The 11890-nt window shown below is 59.4% G+C and overlaps 1 protein-coding gene across 1 annotated transcript in view; it reads left to right on the forward strand.

Moving 5' to 3' along the window:
• EXOG (exo/endonuclease G) overlaps positions 1–1727 on the forward strand; it is a 42124-nt gene extending 40397 nt beyond the window's left edge. Inside the window, 1 exon segment of the mRNA XM_070073054.1 lies at positions 2–1727. Within this exon segment, the coding sequence (XP_069929155.1) occupies positions 2–261 (260 nt within the window). The 3' untranslated portion in view covers positions 262–1727.
• The last annotated feature ends 10163 nt before the right edge of the window (positions 1728–11890 follow it).

Genomic DNA, 11890 nt, shown 5'->3' on the forward strand with positions numbered 1-11890 from the left:
CGTTTGGATAGGACCGGTGGTATCAGGAACATCTGCTCGGTGGATACTTGTAAGCTCCTGGACTTGCAGGCGTTCACTCTGTACCTGAGCACGAGGAAGGTGGAGGGAGCCCGCTCGGTGCTCAGACTGGAGAAGGTCATGGAAAATTTGAAGCGCGCCGGGATTGAACCCGATGATTACTTCCTGAGTCGTTACGAGAAGAAGCTGGAAGAACTCAAAGCTGAGGAGCAGGCGGGAAGCCAGACAAGAAAGCCTTCCTAGTTCTGATCTCAAGATGTGTGGGGTCAGCCGGAAGGGAGCAGGCTGATGCATTCCGGCGGCTTTGATGTGAGAAATGACGACTCCCGGGTTGCAGGCCTCAGACCTCCCACGAGACGAGAGATGGACAGCTCGCTCTCTGCGTTCTGTTTGACCTGGCAGCTAAGTATCGAGGAAAGCCCTTAGGCCTGCAGGATGGAGGCTGATTTCACGCCGTGGTAACCCGAGAGCTGTGTCCCCTGACGCCTGTGGCTGTGTCTCCCGGGCACCTCGGGTGTGAAGGCGCTGTCTACAGTGTTTCTGCCTCCGAATCAGACGTCGTCTTTGGTGTGTCTGCTCAGCCTTGGAAGTCAGCATGTGCTGCTGTTCTTGTCCTGGGACCTGAGTGGGCCTTAGGGACGGCTTGCGCGGGTGCCCCGTGCGGTATCCTGCCCACGCGTACTCTGTCTGGACGGCTTGCGCGGTGCCCCGTGCGGTATCCTGCCCACGCGTACTCTGTCTGGACGGCTTGCGCGGTGCCCCGTGCGGTATCCTGCCCACACATACTGTGTCTGGACGGCTTGCGCGGGTGCCTCGTGCGGTATCCTGCCCACGCGTACTCTGTCTGGACGGCTTGCGCGGTGCCCCGTGCGGTATCCTGCCCACGCGTACTCTGTCTGGACGGCTTGCGCGGTGCCCCGTGCGGTATCCTGCCCACACATACTGTGTCTGGACGGCTTGCGCGGGTGCCTCGTGCGGTATCCTGCCCACGCGTACTCTGTCTGGATGGCTTGCGCGGTGCCCCGTGCGGTATCCTGCCCGCGCATACTGTCTCTGGACGGCTTGCGCGGGTGCCCTGTGCGGTATCCTGCCCGCGCGTACTGTGTCTGGACGGCTTGCGCGGTGCCCCGTGCGGTATCCTGCCCACACATACTGTGTCTGGACGGCTTGCGCGGTGCCCCGTGCGGTATCCTGCCCACACGTACTGTGTCTGGACGGCTTGCGCGGTGCCCCGTGCGGTATCCTGCCCGCACGTACTGTGTCTGGATGGCTTGCGCGGTGCCCCGTGCGGTATCCTGCCCGCGCGTACTGTCTCTGGACGGCTTGCGCGGGTGCCCCGTGCGGTATCCTGCCCGCGCGTACTGTGTCTGGACGGCTTGCGCGGTGCCCCGTGCGGTATCCTGCCCACACGTACTATGGACGGCTTGCCCCTCGCGGTGCCCCGTGCGGTATCCTGCCCACGCGTACTGTGTCTGGACGGCTTGCGCGGTGCCCCGTGCGGTATCCTGCCCACGCGTACTGTGTCTGGGTCTCTTGCTTTTCCTCTCATGAACCTGCTGTTCCTCCTCTCTCTACGGAAGCAGGCGGCGGCGGCAGTTTCTACTTAGTGCGTTCTCGGCACCCTGTCGGTGCTTCCATGTGTTATCTCACATTATCTCACATAATTATCTCACATTATCGCACAGAGATAAATCCCTGTCCTCACTTGAGCTGAGTAAACCGAGACTGAGTTTTGTGTGGGGTCCGAGGTTTCCTTTCCAGAGAAGTCGCCCGCGAAGTGTGAGGCGCACGGGGCCAGGGGAGGGCCCACTGGGGCGGACTCAGCGGCACAGCCCCTCACCGATGCCTCTGGGTCCCCGTGGCGAGAAGGGGCTGTGTCTCCTCTCGGGTGTCCGACGTGAACTCTCCCTAGCTCTCTGGAAGCAGAGCAGGCCTTTGAAACTGGGGGAGTGCTTTGAGGGCTTTGAGGGCCCTGCTTGCCTCGGGGATGCGGTTCCTCTGGTCGCCACGTGGTGGCACATCTGTGTTCTTTGCTTTCCAGGTGAGCTTGTTGTTCTCAAGATCAGGACACCTGCAAAGGGTCTGTGCCCAGACGCCCAGCTCGTGCCTTGCTTCCTGCTGTGCCTGCTTCTACCTGTAGCATAGGACAGGTGGGCTTTGGGCAGAGGGCCAGGGCCAGTTAACCTGCCTGTGGGGAGGGGTGGCCGTTCTTCTGAGCCCGGTCTCTGAATTTGGGTTTACCAGAGTTCTTTCTTGTTCTGTAGCAGTCTGGGCAGTAAGATGGCTTTGGGGCATGAGAGCCTGTCTAAATCGCTTGTACCACTGATGTCTTCACAGTGTTATAGGGACAGTGTTTGCAATGTTTGCACGTTCCTTTCTAACAAAGTCCAAGCCTTTGGGATACAGAGGATAATGATGGCCCTGTTCTGTTCTTGGGTGAAGAACAGTTGGGGGTGGGGCAGCACACCGTGGCTGCTGTAGCACTGTTCCCCGTTTGCTGGTACCAGTCCTTCTCTTCCCAGGGTGTGGAGCCAAAATGTCACTGTGACCAAAAAAATCTGATACTCTCTGCTCAGCGGAGAGGTGCTTCTGTAGGAGCGTAGAGGACTGGCAGGTCGTGGGCACCAGCTGTGAGGTGAGCCCGGGTCTCTTCCCTGTCCCCGCAGCCTGGGGGGGTTCCCGTGCTTCTCCCCTGGGGGCTGGGCAGTCTTGGTTTCGAGTCAGTTAAGTGCCTTGGGTTTTTATCTCCAGTGAAAGCTGCTTGGTCGTGGGGAAACGGAGTTAAGAGCTGGTGATACGGAGAGGGGGCTGCTCAGTGGTGATGCCGCAGCCCTTTAGGGGCCCCCAGATCAGTGTAATCGTTCCGTGGAGCTTGGATTTCCCTCTGCATTAGAGCCACCCCCAGAGGGTGGCTACTGACTGTTCTGACCACCCCCAACTGCTGTTTGTTCAGAGAGGCAGAACAGGGCCATCGTTTACTGTTGCTGTTACTTTGCTTGCCATTGGGAGTTTTATTTTCTGCGTGGTGCAGGGCAGACACTTACGGGCATCAGGAATGTTCACATGCGGCCTGGACCATATTTCTTCATTTGAAAGGCAGAGCCCCGGGATGGGGGGTTGGAGGGAGGGATCTTCCATCAGCTCGTTCACTCCCCAGACGGCTGCAACAGCCAGGGCTGGGCCAGGCCAAAGCCAGGAGCCAGGAGCTTCTTCCAGGTCCCCCACATGGGGGCAGGGGCCCGAGCACGTGGGCCGCCCTCTGCTGCTTTCCCAGGTGCGTTAGCAGGGAGCTGGGTGGGAAGCGGAGCCCCGGGACTTGGCCCTGCACTCTGATACGGGATGCCAGTGGCAGTTTCACCTGCTGCCCCACTCGGCTCGGAAAGAGCGAGGTGCTGTGTGCTTCGTTGCTGGTGTCTGCTGCGTGGTGCAGAAGAGCCCAGCCTCTGAGCTGCACAGTGTAGCCCAGGGGGCTGGCGGAAGGCGGGCTCTGCTGGCCTGGCAGCCCCGGGAGCCTGGCTGGCACTGTGTGCTCGGTCAGGGTGGGCCCAGCCCCAGCCCTGCCAGGCGGCTTCCTGTGCCTTCTGGAGCTCTGGGGACGGGCGAGTGGACTTTTCAGAAGCTGGCCGACCAGTGGCCCCAGTTGGGTTGGGGGACACCCCAGGGGCGAGGGTGGCTTCCCCCAGGCCCCAGCACCTCCCCCTGTGGCACTGGCAGTGGTCGTGGGGAGCCGAGGGCGAGCTCCGGTGGTGGTGGTGGTGGTATGGGGGTGGCTGCAGTGCAGGGCGGGAGGACCGCAGTGATGGCCTCTGCGTGCAGTTCCCGGGCATTAGGCGGTGGGCCCCTTTGCAGCAGAGCCCGGAGCCTCAGAGAAGCGCCTCATCACCACCCAGACCCGACCAGGCCACGCCCTTCCCTGGGCCCAGGCAGGTTCTCAGAGTCCTGGTCCAGGGACGGGCAGCACTGGGGGAGCTGCCGGTGTGGGTGGGCTGGGCCATGGGGGAGGACGTCACCCCGGGGACGTCTTTGTTGTGAGACTAGCCCTGCAGTTCCCGCATTGAGGATGTGGGCCAGTGCCGTGTGTTCGAAGGTCAGAGGGTGGGGTGTGACCTCCATCTGGGCCTTCAGAGGACTGAAAACCTGCGTCCCCCAGGAATTTGATTAGCGCCCAGTGTGTCTGTCCTGCGGCCCTGCGCTTGTCACGTCACTCATTCTTGGGACACTGGCGTCTTGGGTCACAGACTCTGGTTAGGGGCCCATCCTTGAACCTGTCTGTGCCCGGGGTCTGCTCTGCTCCCTGCACACCCTCACACCTTCATGCTGGGTGCCACCTGCACGGTCCTGCGGAGGGCTGCCTCTCCTTGGACGTGGGGTCTGCCCCTGTCTGCCTCGTTGCCCAGCCTCTGATGTCAGCCATCTTGGAGACTGGCCATCTGAAATCCGGTGTTCCATTTCCTAGTCCACTCTGCCTTCAGAGACCAGTCCTCAGAGTGGGCCGGGCAGGATCTGACAGGGGCCCCCGGTAATTTGGGGCAGTGGAGTTGTGGGGCACTGGTTCCTTTCCAGGCAGCTTGCCAGGGTGTGTGTGTGCACATAGTGCCTCTAGGGGGCGCTGTGTCCTCACGTCCCCCGCCCAGGGTGGCCTTCAGCCAGCCTGCCAACCCCCCCCCCCCCCCCCCCCCCGGGCTGGGGGGAGCACAGAAGTGAGCTCCTGCAGGGGCCTGGCGCTGGGCTCAGCTCAGAACAGGCTGGCAGCCAGGCTCCCTCCAGCCTTGTTGAGGAGAGTGATTTCCGGCCTACCGGAAGCTGAGGAGGAGAGTGAGTGCCCCTCACCCAGTATACTGACCGTCTCATTTGTTGTTTTATTTTTATTCTTAAAAATGATTTTTGTTAATAAAGTTCCAGGGATGGCACTTCACTTTTTTTTTTTTTTTTTGGACAGGCAGAGTGGACAGTGAGAGAAAGAGAGAAAAGTCTTCCTTTGCTGTTGGTTCACCCTCCAATGGCCGCTGCGGCCGGCGCGCTGTGGCCGGTGCACCGCACTGATCTGAAGCCAGGAGCCAGGTGCTTCTCCTGGTCTCCCATGGGGTGCAGGGCCCAAGTACTTGGGCCATCCTCCACTGCACTCCCTAGCCACAGCAGAGAGCTGGCCTGGAAGAGGGGCAACCGGGACAGAATCCGGCGCCCCGACCGGGACTAGAACCCGGTGTGCCGGCACCGCAAGGTGGAGGATTAGCCTAGTGAGCCGCGGCGCTGGCTGGCACTTCACTTTTTAATACTTGGGCTTGTGCTTCCTAAAAGAAGGACATCCCCTATATTTCTAAAATCTTAAATCTAAGAATATTGCCAAGAATTCACTATCATCTAGTTGACAGTCCCTGTTAAAATTTGCCACGGTACACCGAAATCTCTCTTAATGTAGCTTTCAGTCGAGATCACGTCGTATCTAGTCGGGAACCACTAAACGCAGGTTCTCCAGCCACACCCTTGGACCTGTTTTTTTAATTTTTATTTTTATTTTTTATTTTTATTTATTTATTTATTTTTTATTTATTTATTTTTTTGACAGGCAGAGTGGACAGTGAGAGAGACAGAGAGAAAGGTCTTCCTTTGCCATTGGTTCACCCTCCAATGGCTGCCGCGGCCGGCGCGCTGCGGCCGGCGCACCGCGCTGATCCGATGGCAGGAGCCAGGAGCCAGGTGCTTTTCCTGGTCTCCCATGGGGTGCAGGGCCCAAGCACCTGGGCCATCCTCCACTGCACTCCCTGGCCACAGCAGAGGGCTGGCCTGGAAGAGGGGCAACCGGGACAGAATCCGGCGCCCCGACCGGGACTAGAACCCGGTGTGCCGGCGCCGCAAGGTGGAGGATTAGCCTAGTGAGCTGTGGCGCTGGCCTGGACCTGTTTTTTAGGCAGGTAACTGGTGATTGTGTTAGCCGAGATTTGGAGCGGGCTGTCCCTCGGTGCCTCTGCCGTCTCGTGCCGCACTTTCCCTAGACAGTGTCAGGTAGGTGGTCTGAGCTGAGCACCTGTGAAGGAGAGCTTTCTCCCATCCCTCTGGGGCCCTGGGGCCCTAGCTTCCTGGGGAGCGGAGCCTCAGGCAGATGAGCTGAAAGCTGCCCATCACTGGAGGCCCCAAGAGCCGGCCCAGGCCGTGCAGAGCTTCCCTGCTTGGATAGGAAGCTCGTAGCAGCGTCGGGGCTGTCCCGTCACACGGGGAGCCTTGGGTCCTAGGCCCTCCGCTGTTGTGGTTCCGCGTGCTCTCGGGGTGCAGCATGTGGATGTGGTGCTGAACTGAGGCGGGGGCCGGGCCACGTTTCTTAGGGACCCTCCACTCTTCTCACCACACCATTGATCCATGTGCAGCTCAACTCCGGCTAACGGCTCCAGGTGTTTCACAGGCCAGTTCCCTGTGGTGTACTTACATGGTCAATTTTGGGCACACGAATTTGGGCTTTTACGTGTGCCCAACTGCAAGGATACCATCAGTGTAGTGTCCCCGTCTTCAGGTGTGTTCACACTCTTGGTGATCCTGATTTGGCCAGCTGGCACGATGGCCATGCCTCCCAGCTGTGAGGTTACAGATTGGGTAAGCAAGCTTTTCAGAGTGTGTGTGAAGACTGCTTACGGAGACAGAGCTGGTGAAGATCCCTCTGGGGACACAGCGAGTTATGTGGCAGCCCGCTTCGCCTGTAAGTTCCATGGCTGCTGTGTTCTGGTGTTTCCTAAGAAGTTCATCTGGTTCTTGGGAGAGAAGGCACTTAATCGGTTGCACAGTGCAGAAATGGGTCTCCATCACAGTGCCTGTGAGTGCTCTGCCACCTGGGGTCCCCTTGGCATGGCTGGGTGACGCTGCAGACACTGGCAGGGTGGGAGGCGTGCGTGGTCCCCGTCTTGTCTGCCACCTGGGGTCCCCTTGGCATGGCTGGGTGACGCTGCAGACTCTGGCAGGGTGGGAGGTGTGCGTGGTCCCTGTCTTGTCTGCCACCTGCCAGCAGGGCAGCCTTCGTCAGCTGGCTGCAGCCTTTGATTTTTAAAGATTTATTCACTTATTTGAAAGTCAGACTTGGGGAGTGGCAGAGAGGGATCAAAATCTTCCATCCTCTGGTTCACTCCCCAAACGGCCACATGGCTGGGGCTGGGCCAGGCTGAAGCCAGGAGCTTCTCCCCTGTCTCCCATGTGGGTGCAGGGGCCCAAGGACCTGGACCATCTTCAGCTGACTTCCCAGGAGTATTAGCAGGGAGCCAGATCAGAAGTGGAGCAGCCTGGACTCAAACCAGCACCCACATGGGATGCTGGCACTGCAGGCGGTGCCACAGCGCCGGCTCCCAGTGCAGCCTTCTGAGTCAGGTTTCTCCTTCGGAGGAGGACCGGAAGGACTTGGCTGAGGGCTGATTAAGAATGTGTGCAGGGCTGGCCCGGCTCTGTGGCAGGAGGTTAAGCCTCCTCCTGCGAAGCTTATGGGCGTCGGCTCAAGTCCCGGCTGCTGCGTCTCCTATCCAGCTCTCTGCTGTGGCCTGGGAAAGCAGCGAGGGTTGCCCACATGGGAGACCCGAAAGGAGCTCCTGCCTCCTGGCTTTGAGTCAGCCCCGCTCTGGACACTGTGGCCATCTGGAAAGCCAGCCCCGCTCTGGACACTGTGGCCATCTGGGGATGAACCAGCAGTTGGGAGACCTCTCTGTCTCTGTCTCTGTCTCTGTCTCTCTCCCTCTCTGTAACTGCCTCTCAAGAAAACAAATCTTTTTTTTTTTTTTTTAAAGTCATATGTCTATTAAAAAAATGTGTGTGGTTTGGTAAGCTCCTGGGACATGGAGGCCAGGTCCCGTGAACTCCTGAGAATGCTTGTTGGTGATTAATGAAGGTCACGGCCTGGGCCTGGGCTCAGTGCGGTGCTGAGCCCTGGAGCTGGTGAGCAGCAGTTCGGCCTCTTCCCCCGCCCTCAGGCTCTGCAAGCTGTGTGTGCCAGCCCTTCGACCTCGTCTTGTTTCGTGGAGTGCAGGGCACTCTCAGCCCAGCTCCTGGAGCCCGTCACTCCGGTAGGTTCCGCTCGCGGAGGAGACCTGACTGCGGCAGCCTGCCGCGTCGCGGGTGGCTGTGGGCAGGCTCACTTGCCTTACGACTCGTCTTATGGTGACTATTACTGCCTTACGCGTCGCTGCAGTGGCCTGCCGGCTTCCTAGAGGCAGACACGCAGAGCCGTCTCCTCTTGAGGGGCCCACGGGGTGCTGGAGTTAGCCCGCGAGTCAGCGGCACCTGTGGGACAGGGCCTGGCTCTGACGGCAGCCAACGTCTCCCATGACACCCAGTGTCAAGCGCTGGTGTCCGTGCGCCTGGCCTGTGCTGGGAGGGCGGGCAGCCCGTCCTGGTGGAGTGTGGGGCGGGGGCCTTCGCGTGTTTGGCCCCGAGGCGCCAGAGCTAAGGTGAGGGCCTCCTGTGGATGCGGGGTGAAGGCCCGGCCTCGCCCCCCTCCCCTGCCAGGTCATCGGGGTCATCTCTCTTCCCCTCCAGCCTGTTACTCTGTAGGCACGACATGACATGTCCTGCCTGTGAGGACTGCCCAGGTGTCCCCTGTGGGCGGGGACACTGGCTGTCAGTGACCTGGATTGCGCTCAGGCTCCCCAGCACTTCGGAGACAAGCTGAGGCCTATCTGCTTTACAGACAGGGAGGCCCTGACCCCCCATTGTGTCCCCTCCCTGTCCACAGCCTACTGCCACTGCCATTCAGACACAAGTGGGGAGACCCCTGTGGGGGCAGAAATGGAGAGGCTTGGCCTGGGGGCTTGTCCAGGGGGTGTGGAGCCTGGCACAGTGAGGCGGCTGCACCCTCTCCTGCACAAGGCTCAAACGCGAGTTGACTGGCACTGCCCCCCACCCTGCCCCCTCGTGCTCTGGTCTCCGGGACCCTGCCCCCCACCCCGCCCCCTGCGTGCTCTGGTCTCCGGGACCCTGCCCCCCACCCCGCCCCCTGCGTGCTCTGGCCTCTGGGACCCTGCCCCCCACCCCGCCCCCTGCGTGCTCTGGCCTCTGGGACCCTGCTCTCCTGCCCAGACTGCGACTTGGACCCCGAGTGTTCTGGCCCTGGCTCCTGTGTCCTTATGCAACTCTGGGTAGTGGCATCTCCTTACTCCCGGGCAGTCTCAGGCCCTCCCTGGCTGGTGTCTTCTGACTGTCCAGGCCAAGTGATCCTTGGGGAGAGGCACGGTGGGGTGGGCCGGAGGCTGCAGGGGCAGGGTGGCCGAGGGCCTCTGAGGAGGTGTGAATGAGGGAGGCAGAGCAGGGCCGTGTGGACAGCCCTGTCTCGGCCCTATCTCCCATCCGAGACACCCTCTCCACACCCCGCTGCTGATAAGCAGGTGTGAGCCACAGCTGCCTTGTGACAGGCCTTGGCAGGGACTGATGGCCGGGTCCACTCTGTTCTGAATCCTGACGTCAGCGTCTCCTCTCCTCACGCCCCTTTCCTTGCCAAACTAGACAGGCCCAGCCCCCGGACTCCTCCCTGGTGCTCAGCCCCTGGCTCTGATCCTGCTGCATGAGGTGGGGAACGGGCCCCTCAGCCCCTCCCCCAGGCCTGCTCCTGCAGGGACTGCTGTGGCTGGGCCTGGCTCCCACGCTCCTGATCACCAGGTGCACCGGTGGCCCTCCTCCCCCTTCCTCTGGCCCTGGGGCCACCGGCTTCCAGCCCGCCTCCCCAGGTCTGTCCTTGGGCCCACACTCCACTAAGACACCTGCCCCTCTCATCAGGCCAGGACCACAAACCCCTTATTCTGGGTTTGTGGGCAGAGAAGAGAGTTTTGTAGAAACACAGCATGGAGCTGAGAGGGGAGGGGGTCCTCGCAAGATCCTTAACCCTAAGGCACTGACCCCTGACCTTCTCCATCCCTGAAAGCTGCCTTCTGTGTCCAGATCTGAGGTGATACTGGGTGGGGGCCCTGAGAGTTGTGCACAGGAAGGCCCCACTGTGTGTGTGTAAGGAGTGTGTGTCCTCTGTCACACTGTAAGGAGTGCCTGTCCTCTGTGTGTCACTGTGTGTGAGGAGTGCATGTCCTCTGTGTTTCTGTGTGTGTGAGGAGTGTGTGTCCTCTATCTCACTGTGTGTATAAGGAGTGTGTTCTCTGTGTCTCACTGTGTGTGTAAGGAGGGCGTGTCCTCTGTGTCTCACTGTGTGTGTAAGGAGTGTGTCCTCTGTGTGTGAGGAGGGCGTGTCCTCTGTCACACTGTAAGGAGTGTGTGTCCTCTGTCACTGTGTGTATAAGGAGGGCGTGTCCTCTGTGTCTCACTGTGTGTGAGGAGGGTGTGTCCTCTGTGTCTCACTGTGTGTGTAAGGAGTGTGTGTCCTCTATCACACTGTGTAAGGAGGGCGTGTCCTCTGTGTCTCACTGTGTGTCAGGAGTGCGTGTCCTCTATCACACTGTGTGTGTAAGGAGTGTGTCCTCTGTGTCACTGTGTGTGAGGAGTGCGTGTCCTCTGTGTGTCACTGTGTGTCAGGAGTGCGTGTCCTCTGTGTGTCACTGTGTGTGTGAGGAGTGCGTGTCCTCTATCACACTGTGTGTGTAAGGAGTGTGTCCTCTGTGTGTCACTGTGTGTCAGGAGTGCGTGTCCTCTGTGTCTCACTGTGTGTGTGAGGAGTGCGTGTCCTCTATCACACTGTGTGTGTAAGGAGTGTGTCCTCTGTGTCTCACTGTGTGTGTAAGGAGTGTGTCCTCTGTGTGAGGAGGGCGTGTCCTCTGTCACACTGTGTGAGGAGTGCGTGTCCTCTGTCTCACTGTGTGTGTGAGGAGTGTGTGTCCTCTATCACACTGTGTGTGTAAGGAGTGTGTCCTCACTGTGTGTGTAAGGAGTGTGTCCTCTGTGTCTCACTGTGTGTGAGGAGTGCGTGTCCTCTGTGTCTCACTGTGTGTGTAAGGAGTGTGTGTCCTCTGTCTCACTGTGTGTGTAAGGAGGGCGTGTCCTCTGTGTCTCACTGTGTGTGTAAGGAGTGTGTCCTCTGTGTGTGTGAGGAGTGCGTGTCCTCTATCACACTGTGTGTGTAAGGAGTGTGTCCTCTGTCTCACTGTGTGTGTGAGGAGGGTGTGTCCTCTATCACACTGTGTGTGTAAGGAGTGTGTCCTCTGTCTCACTGTGTGTGTGAGGAGTGCGTGTCCTCTATCTCACTGTGTGTGTAAGGAGTGTGTCCTCTGTCTCACTGTGTGTGTGAGGAGTGCGTGTCCTCTATCACACTGTGTGTGTAAGCAGTGTGTCCTCTGTCTCACTGTGTGTGTGAGGAGTGCGTGTCCTCTATCACACTGTGTGTGTAAGGAGTGTGTCCTCTGTCTCACTGTGTGTGTGAGGAGTGCGTGTCCTCTATCACACTGTGTGTGTAAGGAGTGTGTCCTCTGTGTCACTGTGTGTGAGGAGTGCGTGTCCTCTGTGTGTCACTGTGTGTGTGAGGAGTGCGTGTCCTCTATCTCACTGTGTGTGTGAGGAGTGCGTGTCCTCTATCACACTGTATGTGTAAGGAGTGTGTCCTCTGTCTCACTGTGTGTGTGAGGAGTGCGTGTCCTCTATCACACTGTGTGTGTAAGGAGTGTGTCCTCTGTCTCACTGTGTGTGTGAGGAGTGCGTGTCCTCTATCACACTGTGTGTGTAAGGAGTGTGTCCTCTGTCTCACTGTGTGTGTGAGGAGGGCGTGTCCTCTATCACACTGTGTGTGTAAGGAGTGTGTCCTCTGTCTCACTGTGTGTGTGAGGAGGGCGTGTCCTCTATCACACTGTGTGTGTAAGGAGTGTGTCCTCTGTGTCTCACTGTGTGTGTGAGGAGGGCGTGTCCTCTATCTCACTGTGTGTGTAAGGAGTGTGTCCTCTGTGTGTGTGAGGAGTGCGTGTCCTCTATCACACTG

Source organism: Oryctolagus cuniculus, chromosome 4 (genome assembly GCF_964237555.1).
Source record: "Oryctolagus cuniculus chromosome 4, mOryCun1.1, whole genome shotgun sequence".
In the NCBI taxonomy this organism is placed as follows: domain Eukaryota; kingdom Metazoa; phylum Chordata; class Mammalia; order Lagomorpha; family Leporidae; genus Oryctolagus; species Oryctolagus cuniculus.